The following is a 22,932-nucleotide window of genomic DNA, read 5'->3' as shown; positions in this document are numbered from 1 at the left end:
ACTGAACGGAGGACGCTTCTCGTTTCTTGACTGCAACAAGACAAGAGTGCCAGTTAGTGACTTTAATCCACACAAAAGTGACTCACTGTATATTAATGGCTTTGAGGGGGTTAAGAAGTGGACTTGCCATTTCTGAAGAGCAGCTCAAAGAACCAACGAACTAGTGGATCAAAGCATTGCTTCAATGGCTCACGCTTCAAAGTGGAGTCACGCTGCAGAACAAACCCTGAATATCCATAAGACTTTATTTGTATGTCCGTATGACTCTGAAACTCTGAAAAATTCATATAATTTACAGACAATCCGTATAGGTTGACATGTATGCATTCTTATTTTGTTTGTGTGGTATGAAATTTTCAGCAGCTCATTTTTGGTTCAGTACAGTGAAGCACAAAGTAACATGACGTTGACCACCACCTGATTACAGACCCATCGCCCTGACATCTACAACCCCTGGCAAAAATTATGGAATCACCGGCCTCTGAGGATGTTCATTCAGTTGTTTAATTTTGTAGAAAAAAATCAGATCACAGACATGACACAAAACTAAAGTAATTTCAAATGGCAACTTTCTGGCTTTAAGAAACACTAAGAAATCAGGAAAACAAATTGTGGCAGTCAGTAACGGTTACTTTTTAGACCAAGCAGAGGGAAAAAAAATATGGACTCATTCAATTCTGAGGAATAAATTATGGAATCACCCTGTAAATTTTCATCCCTAAAACTAACACCTGCATCAAATCAGATCTGCTCGTTAGTCTGCATCTAAAAAGGAGTGATCACACCTTGGAGAGCTGTTGCACCAAGTGGACTGACATGAATCATGGCTCCAACACGAGAGATGTCAATTGAAACAAAGGAGAGGATTATCAAACTCTTAAAAGAGGGTAAATCATCACGCAATGTTGCAAAAGATGTTGGTTGTTCACAGTCAGCTGTGTCTAAACTCTGGACCAAATACAAACATGGGAAGGTTGTTAAAGGCAAACATACTGGTAGACCAAGGAAGACATCAAAGCGTCAAGACAGAAAACTTAAAGCAATATGTCTCAAAAATCGAAAATGCACAACAATACAAATGAGGAATGAATGGGAGGAAACTGGAGTCAACGTCTGTGACCGAACTGTAAGAAACCGCCTAAAGGAAATTGGATTTACATACAGAAAAGCTAAACGAAAGCCATCATTAACACCTAAACAGAAAAAAACAAGGTTACAATGGGCTAAGGAAAAGCAATCATGGACTGTGGATGACTGGATGAAAGTCATTCAGTGATGAATCTCGAATCTGCATTGGGCAAGGTGATGATGCTGGAACTTTTGTTTGGTGCCGTTCCAATGAGATTTATAAAGATGACTGCCTGAAGAGAACATGTCAATTTCCACAGTCATTGATGATATGGGGCTGCATGTCAGGTAAAGGCACTGGGGAGATGGCTGTCATTACATCATCAATAAATGCACAAGTTTACGTTGATATTTTGGACACTTTTCTTATCCCATCAATTGAAAGGATGTTTGGGGATGATGAAATCATTTTTCAAGATAATAATGCATCTTGCATAGAGTAAAAACTGTGAAAACATTCCTTGCAAAAAGACACATAGGGTCAATGTCATGGCCTGCAAATAGTCCGGATCTTAATCCAATTGAAAATCTTTGGTGGAAGTTGAAGAAAATGGTCCATGACAAGGCTCCAACCTGCAAAGCTGATTTGGCAACAGCAATCAGAGAAAGTTGGAGCCAGATTGATGAAGAGTACTGTTTGTCACTCATCAAGTCCATGCCTCAGAGACTGCAAGCTGTTATAAAAGCCAGAGGTGGTGCAACAAAATACTAGTGATGTGTTGGAGCGTTCTTTTGTTTTTCATGATTCCATAATTTTCTCCTCAGAATTGAGTGATTCCATATTTTTTTTCCCTCTGCTTGGTTTAAAAAAGTAACCGTTACTGACTGCCACAATTTTTTTTCCTGATTTCTTATAGTGTTTCTTAAAGCCAGAAAGTTGCCATTTGAAATTACTTTCGTTTTGTGTCATGTCTGTGATCTGCTTTTTTTCTACAAAATTAAACAACTGAATGAACATCCTCCGAGGCCGGTGATTCCATAATTTTTGCCAGGGGTTGTATAATCACGAAATGCCCATAGTGATCAGCTATGCAAGGATGCTCTTTGTGGACTACACCTCAGCATTTAAGACCATCATACCGGATATTCTTATCACCAAACTGCCAAAACTACAGATCCCCCTCCCTACCTGTAACTGGACTAAAAACCTTTTGATGAGCTGCTCAGTCTGTCTCGGCCCCCACCACTCCTCCACATTGACACTCAGGACTTGTTCCCCTCAAGACTGCGCTCTGAGAGCTCTACTGTATGTCCTGTGCACCTACGACTGCTCGCCAACCCATCCAACTAACCACATCATAAAATATGCGCATGACACGACAGTGGTTGGACTCCTCTGCGACAGGGACGAGAGCGCGTACAGGGTCGAGGTAGAGGAACTGTCGCTCTGGTGCTCAGAGAACAACCTGACCGTGAACATTTATCAGACAAAAGTACTCATCACAGACTTCAGGAAGAACAGACAGGGCCACCCCCACACAAGAATGAAGAACAGGTGGAAACTCTCACCACCTTCAGGTTTGTGGGTACCCACATCTCCAAAGACCACACCTGGACCTAAATATCAGGGCACTGGTTAAGAAGGCTCAGCAGCGGCTACACTTCAAGCATGTTCTCAGGAAGAACAACCTGGGCACATAGCTGCTGCTGGCCTATCACTCCTCGGTGAACAGCGTACTGACATACTGTCTGGGTGTGTGGTACGCAGGCTCCACAGCTGAGGACAGAAAGGCGGTGCAGAGGGTCATAAACACTGCCCTAAAGATAATCGGCTGCCCTCTGCCCAGCCTAGAAAACATTGCCACATCCTGCTGCCTTAGGAAAACCAAGGCCATCACAGGAGACCCAACACGCCCTGCCTACCCCCTGCTTGACCTGTTGCCCTCCAGGAGATGCTACAGGTCAACAAAGTCCCACACCAACAGGCTGACAAACAGCTTCCCCCCCTGGGCCATACCTACTGCAAACACCCATGGATACACACAAACACACTCACCCACAGACCTACTCTCATAAACACCTCCCATCCCAAACAGCAACCAACCCAATCTACCTCCACTCCACCACCCCCCTGGACAATAAACAGCCCAACATACCTTTTCCCTCCCGCTTTCAGCACCTTAACAACACTGGCTTCTGTGTCCCCAGTGTTCACAATAGCTGCCATAAATGTTTACATTCACACACACACACGCCTCCATTTGTTGCACTACTCCATAGTTTACAGTACAGACACACACACACACATACACAGTGAGGAAAATAAGTATTTGAACACCCTGCGATTTTGCAAGTTCTCCCACTTAGAAATCATGGAGGGGTCTGAAATTTTCATCTTAGCTGCATGTCCACTGTGAGACATAATCCAAAAAACAAAAAAAAAAAAAAAAAAAAAAACTGAAAATCACAATATATGATTTTTTAATAATTTATTTGCAATATTTTATTTGTTACTGCTGCAAGTAAGTATTTCAACACATGCCAATCAGCAGAAATTCCAGCCCTCAAAGACCTGTTAGTCTGCCTTTAAAAAGTCCACCTCCACTCCACTTATTATTCCAAATAAGAAGCACCTATTTGAGGTCTTTAGCTGCATAAAGACACCTGTCCACCCCACGCAATCAGTAAGACTCCAACTACTAACATAGCTAAGACCAAAGAGCTGTCCAAAGACACCAGAGACAAAATTGTAGACCTCCACAAGGCTGGAAAGGGTTACGGGGCAATTGCCAAGCAGCTTGGTGAAAAAAGATCAACTGTTGGAGCAATTATTAGAAAATGGAAGAAGCTAAACATGACTGTCAATCTCCCTCGGACTGGACCTCCATGCAAGATCCCACCTCGTGGCGTATCAATGATCCTAATTAAGGTGAGGAATCAGCCCAGAACTGCACGGGAGGAGCTGGTCAATGACCTGAAGAGAGCTGGCATCACTGTTTCCAAGGTTACTGTGGGTAATACACTAAGACGTCATGGGTTAAAATCATGCATGGCACGGAAGGTTCCCCTGCTTAAATCAGCACACATCCAGGCCCGTCTTAAGTTTGCCCATGACCATTTGGATGATCCAGAGGAGTCATGGGAGAAAGTTATGTGGTCAGATGAGACCAAAATAGAACTTTTTGGTCTTAATTCCACTCGCCGTGTTTGGAGGAAGAAGAATGCTGAGTACCATCCCTACTGTGAAGCATGGGGGTGGAAGCATCATGCTTTGGGGGTGTTTTTCTGCACATGGGACAGGACGACTGCACTGTATTAAGGAGAGGATGACCGGGGGCATGTATTGTGAGATTTTGGGGAACAATCTCCTTCCCTCAGTTAGAGCATTGAAGATGGGTCGTGGATGGGTCTTCCAACATGACAATGACCCGAAGCACACAGCCAGGATATCCAAGGAGTGGCTCCGTAAGAAGCATATCAAGGTTCTGGAGTGGCCGAGCCAGTCTCCAGACCTAAACCCAATAGAAAATCTTTGGAGGAAGCTCAAACTCCGTGTTTCTCAGCGACAGCCCAGGAACCTGGCTGATCTAGAGAAGATCTGTGTGGAGGAATGGGCCAACATCCCTGCTGCAGTGTGTGCAAACCTGGTGAAAAACTACAGGAAACGTTTGACCTCTGTAATTGCAAACAAAGGCTAATGTACCAAATATAAACATTGATTTTCACAGGTGTTGAAATACTTATTTGCAGCAGTAACATACAAATAAATAAAAAAAATATCATACATTGTGATTTTGATGAATGAATGATGATTTTTTTTTTTTTTTTAAGATTATGTCTCTCACAATGGACATGCACCTAAGATAAAAATTTCAGACCCCTCCATGATTTCTAAGTGGGAGAACTTGCAAAATAGCAGGGTGTTCAAATACTTATTTTCCTCACTGTACATACATATTATTATACAGCACATATTTCAGATTTAAACAATATTCTGTAGTGTATAAGATGTCTTGTCTTTTGTGGTGTACAGCAGCTCTGCAAAAGCACCCCCAATGACACTGTACTCCCCCCACCCCGTATAATGACAACAAGTACTATTCTATTGTATTACATTCTATTATACACTGATCAAAATATAAATGCAACATTTTTGTTTTCACTCCAATTTTTCATGAACTGAACACAAAGAACTAAAACATTTTCTATATACACAAAAGACCTATTTCTCTGAAATATAGTTCACAAATCTGTCAGGTATTAGTCTCTCCCCACAAACAATGTAACTTCTAATGAGAAAATGATGTACCGTTTTGTTTTTGGCTGTAATCACTGAAGCAGTCTCGAAAAGTGCCGTTTTTTTTCGGTTCCCAGTGGAGAAGGGAAGATGAGGAAAACGGGAGATTTTGTGTCAGTAAGTGTTAGCCTACACAGCTAAGCAGAGTAGCTGCGTTCTCTCGATTGCAAAACCGCCTCGACACGTCTGAGCTCCGGATCATAAATAAGCCGCAACAGAAGTCCGCTTTCCACTGCATTGTCACTTTTTCTTTGCATTTTCACTTTGTGTGTAATTAGCCCAAAAACTCAGAAAGTGCTGTGTATCTGTCCCCGGAAGTAGAAAAATTGCTCCATATTTTTCCCCCTTTAGCCCCTGTCCTCAAACGAGAATGCGCTGCCCAATTCATGTGCAACAGTTTCGGTGGACATTCCTCCAGTCAGTATGCCTACTACATGCTCCCTCAAAACTTGCAACATCTGTGGCTTTGTGCTGGGTGATAAAACTGAACATTTAAGAGTGGCCTTTTATTGTGGCCAGCTTAAGGCTCGTCTGTGCAATAATCATGCTGTGTAATCATCATCTGGATATGCCACACCTGTGAGGTGGGACTGATTATCTCAACAAAGGAGACATGCTCACTAACACAGATTTAGACAGATTTGTGAACAATATTTGAGCGAAATGGGTCTTTTGTATATAGAGAAATTGTTTTAGATGTTTGAGTTTAACTCATGAAAAATGGGAGCTAAAGCAAAAGTGGGGCAAATTGGTCCACAGTGTAGTGTAGCCCACAGTGTAGGAGCACTGGCCCATGGTTTTGCGCGCGAGAGCTCATGATATGCCACCCTGAAATCTTGCCTATATAAAACTGCCTATATAATATAAACCAATCCAGAAAAAAAAAACATAAAATAGTCTATGGACCTTGAAGTTAAAACAAACAAACAAACAAAACAACAACAAAAACTGAATTTATCAGAGGGCACTCAAGTGTAAAAAAATAAAGTGCCTCCCATAAAATTTAGAGGGCATTTTTTAGCAAGCCTCAGAGTTGGCTAACTCACAGTCAGAAATGTAAAATACAGATGTAGGTCCATATCAAAACTAAAAAGAATGCCTTGTCTGGACTGGAGTTATAGATCTAAAAATTGAAAAAAAATTATGCTTTGCGACTTTGCTAATGTTGTCACTGTGGGGTTTAAACAAAGGCAAGCTGGTTAGACTTTTAAACTAGCTTCAAAACAGTCAGGGTCAACCAGGACCAAGCATATACTTTACTTACTTGTCAGCTTACGACGGATAGGCCCTGCAGATTTGACAGAAAACCTCATTCTTCTCTTGGTCATGACCAAGTCACGGCCATTTCTGTGTCCAGGTCGGGACGAAACCTCTCTTCCTTTTGTTTCTTTCATATAACCTGTCTCTTTCGCTTAACTCATCATCACTAAGCTTCCACTTCTGGCCAATTCCTTTAGCAAAACTCTTTCCTGGTTGTTGTCCAGGTTTTGGTGCTTGTAGTTTAAACATATTTCAATTCGAATTTCAAAGTATTCTGTTAGATTTGCGTCTTGTTCGTCTTTGTTTCCTGTAGCTTCCTTCGCATTTAAAGATGCTAACGAACATTGCCGAAGATCGGTGGCGGATATGGCCAAACGCACGCTCCACGCATCGACAACATACATTTCAATGTGCGCGAGATTCTGCAGGAGCATGGAGCGTGGTGCGAGACCAAAACAAACACGGCAGACTCAGTGAAGTTTGATGACACGGAGAAATTCGACTTTGCCGCTGCAAAATATGGTAAATAGAATTTTGCGTATTTTTGTAGTGGCCCGAGCGGACCATCATTTAATACTGGCCCGCAGTGGCCCGAAAGTGGGTCAAATCGGCACCGGGCAAATGGCTATGTCAAGCCCTGGTTCATTATACAATTACGTTTAACACCAATATAAACTGAATTTATTAAAATAAATGAATGAAATCACAATCACTGGCAAAATAATGGCCAGTTTGTTTTTTTTTTTGTTTTTGATAATTAGATTTATTCCATTTTAAAACAGCTGAGCATTAACCGGATTCCAGACACACAGTAATGTAGCTCAGCATATATGAATAGGCTCTGCTCTTATCTTTACTCACACAGCAGATATCTCACTTTATTCAAATTAAACAGGGCACAGCCACTCCTCGGCTATCAGCAACACACATATCTGCAAGGTCTGACACCCCGGAAGGGTTTGCATCACAGTTGTGTAAACCGTTCATCTCAAATACTTTAAGCAGCACTGAGTCACATTTCATCTTGACATCCCTTTTTTTTTTTTTTTTTTAGCTAAGAGTACTGTCAAGTAATCACACGTACTGCATTCAGACACACTTCATAGCTGTTAATTTCAAAACTGAATCTTGCCAAATATCAAACAACCAAGGAGACACAAGCCAAGTACTTACACGTTCTACAAACCCCGTATCTGTCCATTTGTCAAAAGGATTACGCTGCAACATTTCACATTTTTCATGAAAATGGATTAAACAGTTAATTTTTGTGGTAGATCTGCACGAAGGGACAAAGTCACAAAAGAAATTTATAGCAGAGCACATCTTTATCAGTGTGATAACTGTCAACTATCATTTTCTGCTAACAGACAGAAAAGGACTTTAAAACTTGGGACTATGGGTCACTGATGCATCATAAAGTTGCTCCTTGAAATGTCTAATCAACTGAAAACAGATCTATCCTAACCCAACACGAACAAGCAGCAATCAACTAAAAAGGGCACATGTAAAAAAAAATAAAAAGTCTATTAGTTTGGCCATTTCCATGTTCTTTAAATATTAAGTGCACTTCTGCTCAGTTTGTGCATCCATGGGTGTGTTGGTCTTAAAATGAGGTGTGGTCAGGAACAATGCTGATGCGCTGCTATCACGAGGCAGCAGAAAGCGATTGCGCCACAGCGCAAAGATCTCTGCTGGAATCAAATTGTCAAAAACTGCATCCTGCGTTTTTTCCCAACTACTTTTCCTTGACTGTGGTGGAGAAGGGCATGAGATCAAGGCAAGATGTACGAATTCATGAGGACTTTGGAAAAGACTAATCTGAGTGTGAAGCAGAAAAATTGTCTTCATAATTGCTATTTCTCAACATACTAGATTCAAGACAATTTGCAAAGATGTACAAAGAAAGAGAACACAAGCATAGACTGGATATAGCTAACAAAGCCCAAGCATTCAGGTTTTCATTCACCTGGTAAAAAAGGGCAGATCAGAATGAATATGTCCATGCATCAATCACAAGTTAGTATGAAAAACAAGAAAGTCAGTGATTCTCAATCCAACGTTTCCTATCTGTCCCTGATTTACTGACATGCCAGTAATGAACAAAATCAAGTACATCCTGTTCACCAACTGGCTTTCGATTGGCTGAACTCTCCTGATTCAAATATTTAATCAGGTTCAGATATATAGCAAAAAACACACAGTGCTGAAGGTCCAGAGATGGATTGAGAAGCTCTGAGATAAGGGATCAAGTTTCTATCAGTCTCGTGTATTAGCCATCAGTATCCAGGATACCGCATTACCAAAGCAGCCATCATCTCCGCTGTTCAACGATCATCTGCATTCAGTCTGTGGTGCAACAGCAACGTCACAGCAAACATTTTTAATTTCATATCTGTGCTGTAGAGTTAAGTTAGCATCAAAGACATGGTTTGCACTTTCAGGGGTCGAAATACATTTTTTAACCTACTTGCACTGGTGTTAGTAACAAAAAATTACTTGCACAACCAAAAGTCAGTCTTATATCAACCTTAAAACTCTTCCTCTGATGTGTCAGACTCTTCCTCTCTGGGGAGAGTTTGCCGCTGCAGCTGCTCTCCCCTCAGTTTTTTTTTTCACGTGCGCGTGAACGAATCGGCTGTGAAGATTATTTTATTTATTAACTACACACATGTATAATAAAACAAATGGTAACTGGTTTATAACAATTATGACAGAGTTTCAGGGGAGAGAGAGCGAGGAACTACGGAGCCCTGGAAGTGTCATCGCAAAATGTTTTGCATGTGTAGAGAATGTGCACACGTTTTATGATATTGTGCGCACGTTTTAAGCATCTTTTGAGTAAAAGGACACAATCTACTTAAACGTGCCCACAATTTGTAAAACGTGCACTCAATATTGTCTTGACACAAATGTTGGCTATTAGTCAACAAACCAGCAGTGTAATATATTTCCCCATTAGAAATGGATCTGGTCAGGGTATATCATCATGGTTTGGGTGCACAAGCACATATAGAGAACTCCAGCTGCCCAGCATGGCATCATCTGGAGTTTAAGCACATTAAAAAGGATGCTGAGGGCAAAGGGTCTCCCTGTTGTCAGGATGACAATTTAGGTCATATTATGGAGTTCATTTAGAACGAAAGGAAAACGTGCACGTTTTATTAATTCGAGGGCTCAATTAAAGGAAAACGTGCGCACGAATTATCACGGCCAGGGAAACATGCGCACGTTTTATTCATTCAAGAGCACGTTTTATTCATTCGTGTGCTCAATTAAAGGAAAACATACGCACAAATTATCATGGCCAGAAAAAAAATATCACTTTAAGTGACCTCTCCCAGGTTCTGTAATGGAACGGCAGCGGCAGCATGGAGCTGTATCCATGAGCGTCAGCCAGTGTTTTTTTTTTTGTTTTGTTTTTTTTTACGTGCGCACGCAAACTAACCGTCCATGAAGATAATTTTATTAACTATAATAAAACAAATGGTGACTGGTTTATAACACAATGATGACAGTTTGAGGGCAGAGAGAGAGAGGAACCGCAGCCAGCCAGTTTTTTTCTTTTCTTTGTTTATATGTGCACGCGCGAACACAACAAAGAGCAGAGCAACTCGCTCCATGTGTGAGACTCATAAAACGCAGGGAAGACGAAGACAACACACTGGAAATTGTTTTTTTCCTTATTTATTCCTTCATTGGTTCATTTTACTGGTGCTTATAGTTGATAAATCTTGGATAAAGTTACTTGCACCAGTGCAAGTGCAGTATAAAATTACATGCACCGCTTGAATAATATGTGCACAAACTAGCACACGCACGTACTATTTCGAGCCCTGACTTTGAATGATAGAAAAGGTCAAACTTTTCATAAAATGTACTTTCAAGCAGAACCAGAGAGCTGCAGATGAGCTTTCGGGAAATAACCTGGCACTAACAACTGAAGCTTTAATTATTGTTGACAAGGTGGTTCATAACTTTCAGAGAAGTATTTAAGTTTCCTGTCAAATCCTGCCTCGACGTGGTAAGAAGGTGATCTGTATTCTGTGACACTGATGCTCTTTGAAATGAAATCCTCACACTGCAAACATGGTGAGAGAATCGTGATAAAAAAATCTGGACATTGTTAAATGTTTTCATGCTTAGCAGTGTGAGCATTCAGTGACAGGCTGTCAGCAGGCTGGCAGGGGTCATTGGCTGCAGGTTCAACTTACAGCAGATCTCCATGAGTCTCTGACCTGCCTGACAGTCGGCGGGCAGGACACGGTCCGTGTCACTGCTTCGATCTGAACAAAGGGAGGGAAGAGCAGTTTAGAAAAGGCAATGAGATGTGTGTGTACACACACACACACAAAACAACTATTTATGCACTCTACAAATATCTTCTGTATTTAACAATAACAGTTCTTTGTTTTCAAATTCACAGAACTGATTTTAACCAAAACATAAAGATGGATCTTGCAAGGTGTCATCCAGTTCACATGTGGACAGGGAAATAATAAAAACAAAAACAATTTTTTTTACATGGCTGTAATTAGTTCTTTTCTCTATTAATTTTACTGCAACAGTTTTGTACAAAATAAAAGTAAATTAGAATGACACCCATCTGAAGTTTCTAAATCCCAATGTGTCTTTTATTTTTTTTAAATGGTTGATGACTGAGGGAGGACAGAAACAGCATTTAAAAGGACCAGAGGAATCCCACAGATGAGATTAAGAAAATACGCCAATTTCCATTTTACAGAAGTTGGAACCAATGTTTTCTCACCCAATTCTGCACAGAGCGGAAAGAAAAAACACATGAAGCTAATATATAACAAGTTTAGAAGATTACAGAGTATAGATGTGAAAATGGATCCATTCAGTCACAGAGCAAAGACCACAGCAATAAAAAAAAAACCCAAAACACTGAAGCTCTATATCAAGCCTTTAAAGCAACATTTATGTGCACCATGAGATGCACACGTGTGCACTGGCTGCACTTGGCAGAACGAAGTGCTGCACGAATGCACTTTGTACTTGTGTCAGAGTAACAAAGGAATGTGTGTTATTTTAATCAGACAATAAAATGCCTTTATATCATAAAGGTTTAATGATTTTATTGTGTTTACGCTATCAGAAATATCACTGAATCCTGACATAAGGGACAAAATATGCCTTCAGTCTTAAAATACAACTTTAATTTGAAATGGATATATGTATAGGCAAAGGTTTGCACTAACAAAACAAAACCTATCATCCCTGGTTCTCAAGACCAGGCACCTAAAGGCGCGTTTACACATAAGCAAGACGCGTTACGAATGTCATTTTTCTGTCATTCTTCTGTCATTCGTGACACATTCCTGACATTCTTAATGTGACTTAACGCATCTGAATAGGTTTCTTAATGGTGCGTGTTGGTGCATGATATTCTTGATATTCGTGGAGCATGTTTTTGCCTGTCAAAAAATCTTCCACGAACGTCACACACCACCCTCAATTCGTCTCACGTCGTGGAGGTCGCAACTGAGCGTATTGATCCGTCTTGATGAGTAGTGATCCTTAATAGAACGTGACAACGTTCGTAGTGGTTCCTGTGATGGTTCTTGGAGTTCAAACTGTCACGCGTTATTACGAAGTGACACGGAAACTGTCAAGTTTTGACACTTGTATCTTGTAACGCGGCGTCACATTTCACTGCGCGCCACGACGTATCAGTTTTCTGTCATGTGCGCACAATTAAACTCGGCTCCAAGTGTCGTTCCACAGTTCCTGCTGAAGCTCCTCAGGACGTTCCTGCAGGAGTTCCACTGCTGTAACCGATGAGCGGAGAGAACGAGTCTGAACCACAGGAGCGAGAGGAGACTCACGTGCAGCCAGACATCTCTGCACCTCCTCCATTTGGCAGAGGAAGAAGCGCGCACACAATTAAACCCTGCGCTGCACAAAATTGTTTGATTGCTGACACCAAGTCGGCTAAAAGTCAAATTTCAGTGCTCTTCAGTGCGCTCATGCAGGTGTTCCACCTGCTGCATGTGCCTGATGTTTGGGGAAATGCACCAGACGAGAGCCGCATGAAGCCACACATCTGGCGCTGTCCTCCTCCTCCTCCTCCTCCTCTCTGCGCCCACTCCATGGCACAGAGCCCAACTACGCATGCAGTCACAAAGTTCTTCTGAAAAACTGGAGCGATCTGAATTTGGTTGGATGAATATGGGTGTGTGTGTGGAGACAATTCACCTCGTTCACAACATGACAGAACTTAATGCGCTGTTACGCGCAATAGCGCAGAACAACGCGGAACACTATTCTTGACCGTGCGTAATGGTTCCTGATAATTTTCCAGCAACATGTGCCATTAATCGTAACGTGTGGTAACAGGTTGCAGCAGTTCCTGAGGGCACCTGATGCCTCTGCCCCGAATCATCACATTCGTGATCAGCGGCCAAGAATGTGGACTTCGTGGCATTCGTGACTTGTCGTCGTTATGTGTAAACGTAGCATAAGTGGCTCAACTCTACTCTTTTCTACTCTTCTATTTTACTCTTCCTTTTTAGATATTTAAATATACCTTAGTATACTAGCATAGTTCCACCTTAAAATTGAAATCTAATATATAAGATATACCTTACTGAATTTTCAAGTAAGAGAACATGATTTGTATCAAAACATTTGTTATGAAATCTGCCATTTATTTACAGCATAACTTTATTAGTGTTAACTCAGATATCAAAAAGCACGTTATTTTAATTTGATACATTTAACAAGATTTTAAAGCCTTTATGTATCTAATAATGGCATTATATAACATTTAGGTCATAAAATACAAATACATTTTGTTCTAATTTTAACGCGTTAGCATGTCTACGGCATTTATAATGTTAAAGTTAGCATTAAGCTGTTTGCATCTCAGAACATTTGTGTGATTTGTTTTCTGTAAAATAATGGCTCTGTTGTCATAAAAGAGTCAAATGTATTACAAATTGTAATTTTTTTTTAAATGTATTTTTGTTTATATATCAATAATAATAATATAGCAACAACAACAATTGTAACAACTAATAATGTTACGATACAATTTTAGAGAGAGACGAAAAGAACCTGATTAAAAACAACAGAAAATATAAAACCAACAAACATTGAACATAAATAAATATAGAAATAACTGTTTCTTGTGAACACCTAGTGACTCTTACACCTCCACTTCATCCCTTTTTTATGTAAGTTTAATGACAATTTGTTTTGATCAAACCATATTTTCAATATGTTAATTTCTTCAGTGATTTCCTCCAGAACTATCTGACAAGCTAGAAAACTGCTGCATCCTAGTAAGGGCAGAATACTACTGGAATGAATTTAAATAAGGAAAGTTGGGTTTTATCTCACCAAAATGGATGCTGCACTCACTGCAGTTTAATGTCTGGAATAGTCCCAGATTGCATTTCAGAGCTTCTAGAATTCAACATTTTCGTGCAGGTGGTGTTGGGGGGTAATCTTGGGTTACAGCTTTTTTTGTTTTTCACCACTTTCACCCCCTGAATGTGTCAATCGTGACTCACTTTTGTGCGGATTAAAGGCACTAACTGGGACTCCTGTCTTGTTGCGAGAAAGAACGAGAATCGTCCTCTGTTTGTTCACACAGCTCCAACACTGTGCAGCTCTATGCTGAGTCAAGTCACAATGAGTCGTCGGAATGAATAAATTCAAAGTTAAACACCGTTTAAATCAAATGACACCTCTTTCCAAATGTTGTAATACAAACAAACTGCAATCGATCAAAACGTTTTTTTCCTCCCAAAACGAGACGTCCTGCGCTGACGTGCAGCAGCCGGCTGAGCTCAGCTCAGAGGTATGGCAAGACATTCATGCCAAATGTGTGAAAGGAACTGGTTTTGACAAAAACTACAGACTGTTTTTTAATTATGTCCAGAGATCAAGGATACAGTGACCAATTTCATATTTATTTACTTTAAGACTCAATAAAATGTTGACATAGAAAACCTGTAAAGCCTACTTTTAGTACACAGAAAATTCACAAGAGGTATCGACAAGGGAATCAATAAGGAATCTGATCGATAAGCAGAATCGATAGTGGCATCGATAGATAAAATCTTATCAATACCCATCCCTACATGACACCAAGACATCTTTTCTACCCGTTTTCAAATCACCACATGCTTAGTTACAATAAACCAACAAATGAGAATTATAATAGGCAGTTTCAACAAGAAGAATTTATTGACTTAAACAAAAATACTTCAGCATAACATGGCACTTCAGAGAAAAATGTGTCCATGAAGCTATAGAGTACAGTCCACAGTGTTATCTGTGGAATTCAGTGGCTGATTTACAGCTTTAAACATTACATGTTGGACTGCACTCTATCCCCTAATAATAGCAGCATATTAGACCCAGGAGCTTTTATCAGGGGGAATCCCTAAAAGGACATCATCATCTCCTCACCCCAGCTCGTCACCCTCAATGTCTGCCACAATTCACCCGGTTATTCTTGGCTATGAGGACCTACTCGGTTCTTAGTGGAACTGTGAGGATGTTCGGTTTCTCTCATGGTTGGTGAGACCTGGCTGCCAAAAATAGAGAGGGTTACTTGGGTCGCTCTACCAGTGACACACTATCTTCCAGGGGCTGGAAATAGAAACTAGTACATACCTGCTCCAACTGATTCCTCCTGCTGTTACTATACAATATAATTTAGGCACATTTGCTACTGGACCTATAGCGATATTTCCTGTGACATCATGAATCTGGTCACATGGGTTTGTTGACAGATCTGGAAGCCTACAAAGACCTTTGTTGTAGGCTAGCTTAGAGAAATACCTTGCTTTTGTGGTACTATCTAGGTTTCAAATGTATTCAGAGACTGCCGAATTGCTTCCTGAACTCGAAGTCGCCTTACTTTCTGTCTTTTGTGGTATCAATTTACACGTGTTCTTGCCAACCACACCAATGTGCATGCTTGTGATGTCAATGGTTGTCAGCAAGAAGTATTGCTATAGATATGAAAAGTGGACGAAGGGAGGAGTCACTTTGTTGGAAAGGATAGTAGATCCATGTATGTGTGTGCAGAGTAGGTCTGAATTTTGTGTGAAAGAGTCAATGGAACTTAAGGTGACCCCCGTCTCAAATCCATTGATAACTTAAAAGGAAGAAAAGAGTATATGTCTGCCCACTAGGGTCTGGACAATTATTTGAAAATTTATCAAACTCGAGACAACCTCTCATCAACTCAACCTTGCTTATGTCGACGAATATAACCACGAGGATGTTTTATTTTAGCTCATGCCATCACACCATGTATGCAACTACTGTGTGAAGTTTCAATGAAATCCATAAAGCAATTATAGAGGAGTTGCACTTATGAAATTAATATCATACATTATGATTAGGGCTGCAGCTATCGATTATTTTAGCAATTGAGTAATCTATCGGTTATTCTGGCATTTTAATCCAGTAATCAGATAAAAAGTACTTTTGCGTTTACATCAACAGTCCAGGGCTCTCCCTAAGCAATGGCACAATGTCGCTGCATCATCACACAGATTGTCAAATTTAGTGTTTCCCTTTCTGTTTTCCTGGGTAATTGTTTATTTTTTCATATCTTTACAAGTTTTGGATCTTTCCTGTGGTCAGGAGCTCTGCCAAAGCAGGGCCAAAGTCTTGACATTTTGCTGAAATGGCGATGGGATGTGGCTTTCTGTTTTTTTGTTTTCCCCAACTTGTAAATTTAACCATTTTTAAGTTTTATTTATTTATTTTAAAATGTTGATGGACTGGGTACCTGCAGGAAATTTTTTTCCCTTTCTCTGTCATTCAGCAGATGCATTTCAGGTGGAGATTGAACATGCAAGCCTCGCAGTCAATTATTTATGTCAATTAATTAAGAATTATTATTTTATTTAAGTTACAGTGTTTGTGAAACGCTGGTTGTGTGTTGCCCAAAAAAAGCGAAAATTAAAAACTAAACACTCAGAGCAATTCTGAGTAAAACACAGAAGAAAGAGTGGAGATTTGCTGAGAGGATTGTTCAGAAACTTTTGTCATTGTGGCCGGGGATGGAGCTTTGACTCGCCCGGTGTGAGGAGTGCTAAGAGCCCCTCACACCAAGCAGCCGACCGCCGGACGAATAGCCACTCCCCAAATAGAGCGGAGAGCAGGCAGCAGACCAAACGGTGTTTTTAAAAACAAACACACTGCTTCGCTTTAAATGCGCAGTGAGCCATTTCAGATGATCAGCGGACCGTCTTTTTCCTAAAAGGCTTTATTTCACTCCGTGTGCTGCATTGGAAAGCGGTAGCTTTCGTGCTAAATTGATTAGCGTTTACACAGCTTAAGTGCATGCACTAGTCTTGTTTTTTTTTTCTGGAACGTTACAGCATCACACACAGGTCTGGCATATGTACTACACCGTTAAACGAAGCCTCGAGGCACAGATTTGCCTCAAACATTTTTGTAATCGAATTATTCAAGTTACTCGACTAATCGTTTCAGCCCTAATTATGATAAATAAATAAAACGTTTAATTATCTCCCCTTGAAGATGCCAAACCAAGATTAGTTTCCTTCTTTGACATCTCCACATGGTGTGCTACTACAGCGTGAAGTTTAACTGAAACCCACAGAACAGTTTAGTAGGCGTTACACTTAAAAGATTCATGGGTAGCTGGTCAGATGGGGTGATTCCTAGTTACCCTGCCAAAGTTCTGTTTGCAGGTAAAAAAAAAGCAACTTTCCTACCATCTGATAAGCTCAATGACTTTGCCAGTAAATCCCTTTCTGTGTGGAGCTCACACGTTCTCATGCCTGTGTGGTGCCAAAGATACATGAACCAAAAATTAGGTTCTCTCTCCTTACAAATCTGGAGTTGCTGAAATATGAATGTATCTAAAGACTGGCCCTCGAAACAGGAGATTGCTGTTTTACTGTAGCAACCTGAACACATGGGAGGATTAGGATGCATGAAAGGATCCAACTAGAGATGGAAGATATGGAGTAAAACAAAAACAGAAAAACACACACACACACACACACACACACACACCCACACACACACACACACACAAAAAAAACCCAGAAAAACAATATTTGAAGTATTTATGGTGATGATACAGAGTACTTTAAAAATAAGACCACTCATTCATGGCCAAAGTTCAGACTTCCATAAAGATTTTGTGTGATGTGGAAATGGATGCTTCTTATGTTGGAAATCCTCAAGAGGAGCAAGTGAAAGAAAAACAGGGGGGGACATTGTGGTTGACAAGTGAGATGTGCGCGTGACATAGACACCACTTTGATTTGGTTCGAGTAATTCATGCGCCCAAGATGACTAAATAATTCTGTCAGGACAAATGGCCCAGAGATATTTTCCTTGTTATGCAAGGCACCTCTGAGCAATCTATTCTGTGCTTAAAAAGAATTTTTTTTGTGTTTATTATTGACATAAGCACAACTCACTCAGTGTCACTGTCCATTTCACAAGCAGTTTGCAATCTCAACTCAGCACAGTGCACAAACAAATCAAATGTGGTTAATAATTAAATAGTGCAAATATACTGTGTCTTGTCCACAGAAAGTCCCACTTGGAGAGCTGTGAATCATGGCTTTACTATATCAGAACCATTAAATCAACACAGGGGGAGAGCCCATAAAATGAATAAATGCTCAATCGCAATCAAGATCAAATAATAAAAGCAATCGTGATATTGATGTGGAGTCATATTAAAAATTAAATGGTAAATGGACGGCATTTATATAGCTCTTTTCCATCTATATCAGAAGCTCAAAGCACTTTAAACTGATAAATCGCGCACGCACACACACACGGACACGTCAGGGTGCTGCCGTGCAAGGCGCTCACTACACACTAGGTGCAACTTGGGGATTAAAGACCTTGGCCAAGGGCCCTTAGCGATTTTCAGACTAGATGGGTTTGAACCAAGGATCCACTGGTCTCGAGCCCACTGCTTAACCACTAGACCAAGGGTGTCCAAAGTAGTCCAGAAAGGGTGCAGGTTTTCTTTGCAGCCACCAACTCCAGCAGGTGATTTCACTGATGAGCTTACCCCATCTGCTCAAAGTGATGTTAATCAGTGAAATCACCTGCTGGAGTCAGTGGCTGCAAAGAAAACCTGCACCCTCTTGGCCATATCTGGAATACTTTCGACACCAATGCACTAGACCATCACCTCCGAGGTTAAGGTTAAGTTTAAAATCTGTTCTATGAACATGTAATAAAGTATTCAGGCTCTATTTTAAAGGCAGAAGGTAAACAGATTTACGCAGACGGCGCAAGCCTATTTGTGGCATGTCTCAACATACTTTGCTCATTAAGTGGTGGGAAATACCAGGGGGATGCTGGGCGCAATGTAAAAGGCTGTATTTACCATGTTCATTATTCATGGTGTTTTGTAGTCCCAATATGATATCAATCATTTCGAATGGTACCTGCCCTTCCCTTTAAAGTGGGCTGCTCTAGACACACGCCACTTTAGTAAGAAGCAAACCGGTGGGTATCTATCTTTTTAAATTTCAACTCAAACCCGTCTGAGCAAAGAGCAGCCAACAAACCTCTAAAAGTGAGATGTAGTCATATTAATACTACACCGTCGCAAATGGCCAGTGAAGATATGTGCCAGGACAGAGTATGTGCATTGTGAAGCCACATATCAGGTGTGTCTGACTGTTGCACTCTTTGACAGACCTGGTTTTTAGTGGTCAAGTTGCAAAGAGTTTCGGTCAATGAAAGATAAAACGGCAGCACACACACACGCAAGTGATATTGTTATTTAGAAGATGTGCCACTGGGTTAAAAAAAAAAGAAAAAAAAAAAAAAAGAGCTGTATCAGTGGAAACTAGGAATCACCTGTGGCTGGGCTTCGCACCGATAATAGGGCCTCCCAATATGTTCAATAATGCAGAGCAGTAAATATAAATCAATAAACTCTCCTGAAAGCAAATCTTAGAGATGGTATACTGTAAAACAAACCATATCAAAATCTGAAATAAATCAGAAATCTGATGTACAATTCTGGAAAAAGACCTTCACAGAGTTAAAAACAAAAAAAATCCTTAAGCTTAAGATGATTTCCACACTTTACTGAAATCCATTCACTACTTTATGAACTACCCTGTGCAGAGACAAATTGTAAAAATCGTGTAAACGTCATCTTCCTGGGTTAAGGCACCTTGAAACTTGCACAAATTTGTTGCCCGCACTGGCATGCAATGTTGTGTGCCAATGAATAAACTTGTAAAACTGTTAATAGTGCGCAGCTGCGTACCAGCACGCAAAGAAAATTTTGAAATGTACAAAATTGGGAAAATCATGTAAACACCTTCCTGACCTTGACATTTGCACAAATTTGATACCCGCACTGGCACGCAATGTTGCGAGCCAATGAGTAAACTAATAAAACTCTTGTTTAATGTGCACGGCTATGTACCAGTGCACAAAGAAAATTTTGAAATGTTCAGAATTTCTCGCACGCATTCATTTCATGCCACTTGTGTGAACTAGTCGCGAACATTGGGCAACTTAATCTGATTTCTCAACTGATTTTTATTTTAATTAACAAAAGTTAATTTTTAATCAATCAATCAAAAAACTTTTTTCATGTCATTATGGGGTGTTATGAGTATAATTTTAAGGGAAAATGAATTTATTCCATTTTGGAATCATGTGTAACATAATAAAATGTGGTAAAAGTGACACGCTGTGAATACTTTCTGGACCAGATGCACCGTATGCGTTGCGGTGATAAATGATGTTATTAACAAACCTGAATTTTGTGCTATCAGTTAATGCTGAAACTGTGCAGTTTCCATGTTGTGCATCTGGGTAACTCCAGGTTGACATCTGCGCACAATGTGCTCTAACCATAGCCGTGATAATGTCGATTTTGTGTGTGGAGGAAAAAAAAATAAAAAATCAGTTTCCTTGTTGCTAGACAAGGAACTGATTTGTATCTTGATGCCAGACGGGACACCATGATAAATACAACAATAAGAGGATCTGAAAATGACAGACATATAATTCCATTGGAGTGAAAAATTTCGAACCACTTCTCAAATCATATTCCAAGCAGGTGGTGACTAATGGCATATTTTGCAGACTGTATTAATCAGAGTTCCCTCACTTTGTAAGATACCAGAAACAATTCCATATAACTGATATAATTGTAAGCTATTACGCTGTTTCTTGTAAACAAGCAAAAGTGCCCTCTCATTCCCATCAGGACCCTGAAATTAGCAACAGGGTTTCAAAATTCATCAATAATACAACTCTGATTCCAATGAACTTGGGACATTGTGTAAAATGTTAATAAAAACAGAATACAATGATTTGCAAATCCTCTTCAAACTATACTCAATTGAATAAACCACAAAGACGAGATACAACCCCAGTTCCAATGAAGTTGGGACACACATACACCACAAAGACAAGATATTTAATGTTCAAACTGATAAATTTTATTGTTTTTGTGCAAATATTTGCTCATTTTGAAATGGATGCCTGCAACACATTTCAAAAAGTTGGGACGGGGCAACAAAAGACTGGGAAAGTTGATGAATGCTCAAAGAACACCTAATTGGAAACAGGTGAGTGTCATGAGTGGGTATACATAAAAGGAGCATCCAAAAAGGCTCAGCTGTTCTCAAGCAAAGATAGGGTGAGGATCACCACTTTGTGAACAACTGCGTAAAAAAAAAAAAAACATTAGTCCAGCAGTTCAAGAACAATGTTTCTCAATGTTCAATTGCAAGTAATTTAGGAATTCCATCATCTGCAGCCCATACTATAATCAGAAGATTCAGAGAATCTGGAGAACTTTCTACACGTAAGCAGCAAGGCCGAAAACCAACACTGAATGCCCGTGACCTTCGATCCCAAATTTTTTGAAATGTGTTGCAGGCATCCATTTCAAAATGAGCAAACATTTGCACAAAAACAATGAAGTTTATCAGTTTGAACATTAAATATCTTGTCTTTGTGGTGTATTCAATTGACTATAGGTTGAAGAGGATTTGCAAATCATTGTATTCTGTTTTTATTTACATTTCACACAATGTCCCAACTTCATTGGAACTGGGGTTGTACAAATTTGATTATGACCATGACTGCTTTATTTCCCAGCCCTACCACAGATACGAGATTAAAATGCAATAACTCAGCCTGTGGTCAAGGGGTTTAAAACATCATGCCGCAGGTCAGGTTAAACCTGTCTTTATTTTCAAACCACAGATCAGCTAATGGCCCAGTCACACGGCACACGACGATTCCTGAACGAAGGGAAAAAGTAAAAAACGTCACAATTCGTTGAGAAAAGGTGGATGAAAGAGCTTTTATCACCGAACAGTCTGCGAAGCAAGAGCGCAAAAGGGACGAAAGAGGAACTTAACAAAACCGAAGCTCACGATCTCGTCGAAACGCGCCTGGAGCCACAGCTGGAGCAGTGTGTGTCTGCTCCAGCACTCAGCGCTGGGACAGAGCTCATAGTACCTGAGTTCTGGAGAAACTGCAAACAGAATCTGTGGAGATCTGTGCGCATGTCGATGGACCACCTGCTCTGGTTCCTTGTCCAGAACAAAAGAGGAACCATCTCCATCATCATCAGAATCCACACCGTCTGTTGACACTCTGCGCACTCTGTCGTGCTCCAATTAAAAAAAGTGACCCGTGGTCACTGCTGTATCACAGTATTATGTTCTAAGCCATATATATTGATTTATAACAGAAAACTGTCAAAAGGGAAAATAAATATAAGTGTAAAGATGTTTGAATATATCAGAGCAGTAAATTAATCAGTGCGTGTGAACGCGCGCATTGACTCACGTGCGGTTATTTCCACCAGCTGATCACTGATCCACAATGTAAATTCTACCTTCCAGAACAGCTCTTTATATAATCATTTTGATTCATCTACCTGTTGCCACATGTACAGAAGGACTGGATTGTCATTTCTACACTCATATTGTTATAATTAATACAAAATAATAAGCGCACGGAGCAGCTACTACTGCCGCTGATGCTGCATTCAAGTACCGTCGGAAATGACACTTTTTCGTTGTTTCAAATTCAACAGTTGCTTGTGGCAAAATAATTCATTATATCCACACAAAAGATTAATTTTGGCCTATGTAATGTGCCTGAGCCAATTGAAGCTGCCCCCCCACATAGATAAAAAAATCCAAGCAAGCAGGCTGAGTTTGCCGTGTAATTTCCGACGGTACACGAACACAGCAGCAGCCTCAGAGCTCACAAACTGGCTTCTGCGCTGGGTGAAAACATTCAGCTGCTCCAACGAAGTCAAATTA

At 40.3% G+C, this 22,932-nt stretch overlaps 1 protein-coding gene across 1 annotated transcript in view; it reads right to left on the bottom strand.

Moving 5' to 3' along the window:
* Window positions 1-22,932, bottom strand: part of larp1 (La ribonucleoprotein 1, translational regulator) — a 162,476-nt gene that overhangs the window by 55,511 nt on the left and 84,033 nt on the right. Inside the window, exon 4 of the mRNA XM_034179048.1 lies at window positions 10,837-10,908. Within this exon, the coding sequence (XP_034034939.1) occupies window positions 10,837-10,908 (72 nt within the window). The remainder of the gene's footprint in view (window positions 1-10,836; window positions 10,909-22,932) is intronic.

This window comes from Thalassophryne amazonica, chromosome 9 (genome assembly GCF_902500255.1).
Source record: "Thalassophryne amazonica chromosome 9, fThaAma1.1, whole genome shotgun sequence".
NCBI classification, from domain to species: Eukaryota; Metazoa; Chordata; class Actinopteri; order Batrachoidiformes; family Batrachoididae; genus Thalassophryne; species Thalassophryne amazonica.
Note: the sequence above shows the minus strand (reverse complement) of the source record. Positions and strands in the feature narration are given on the sequence as shown.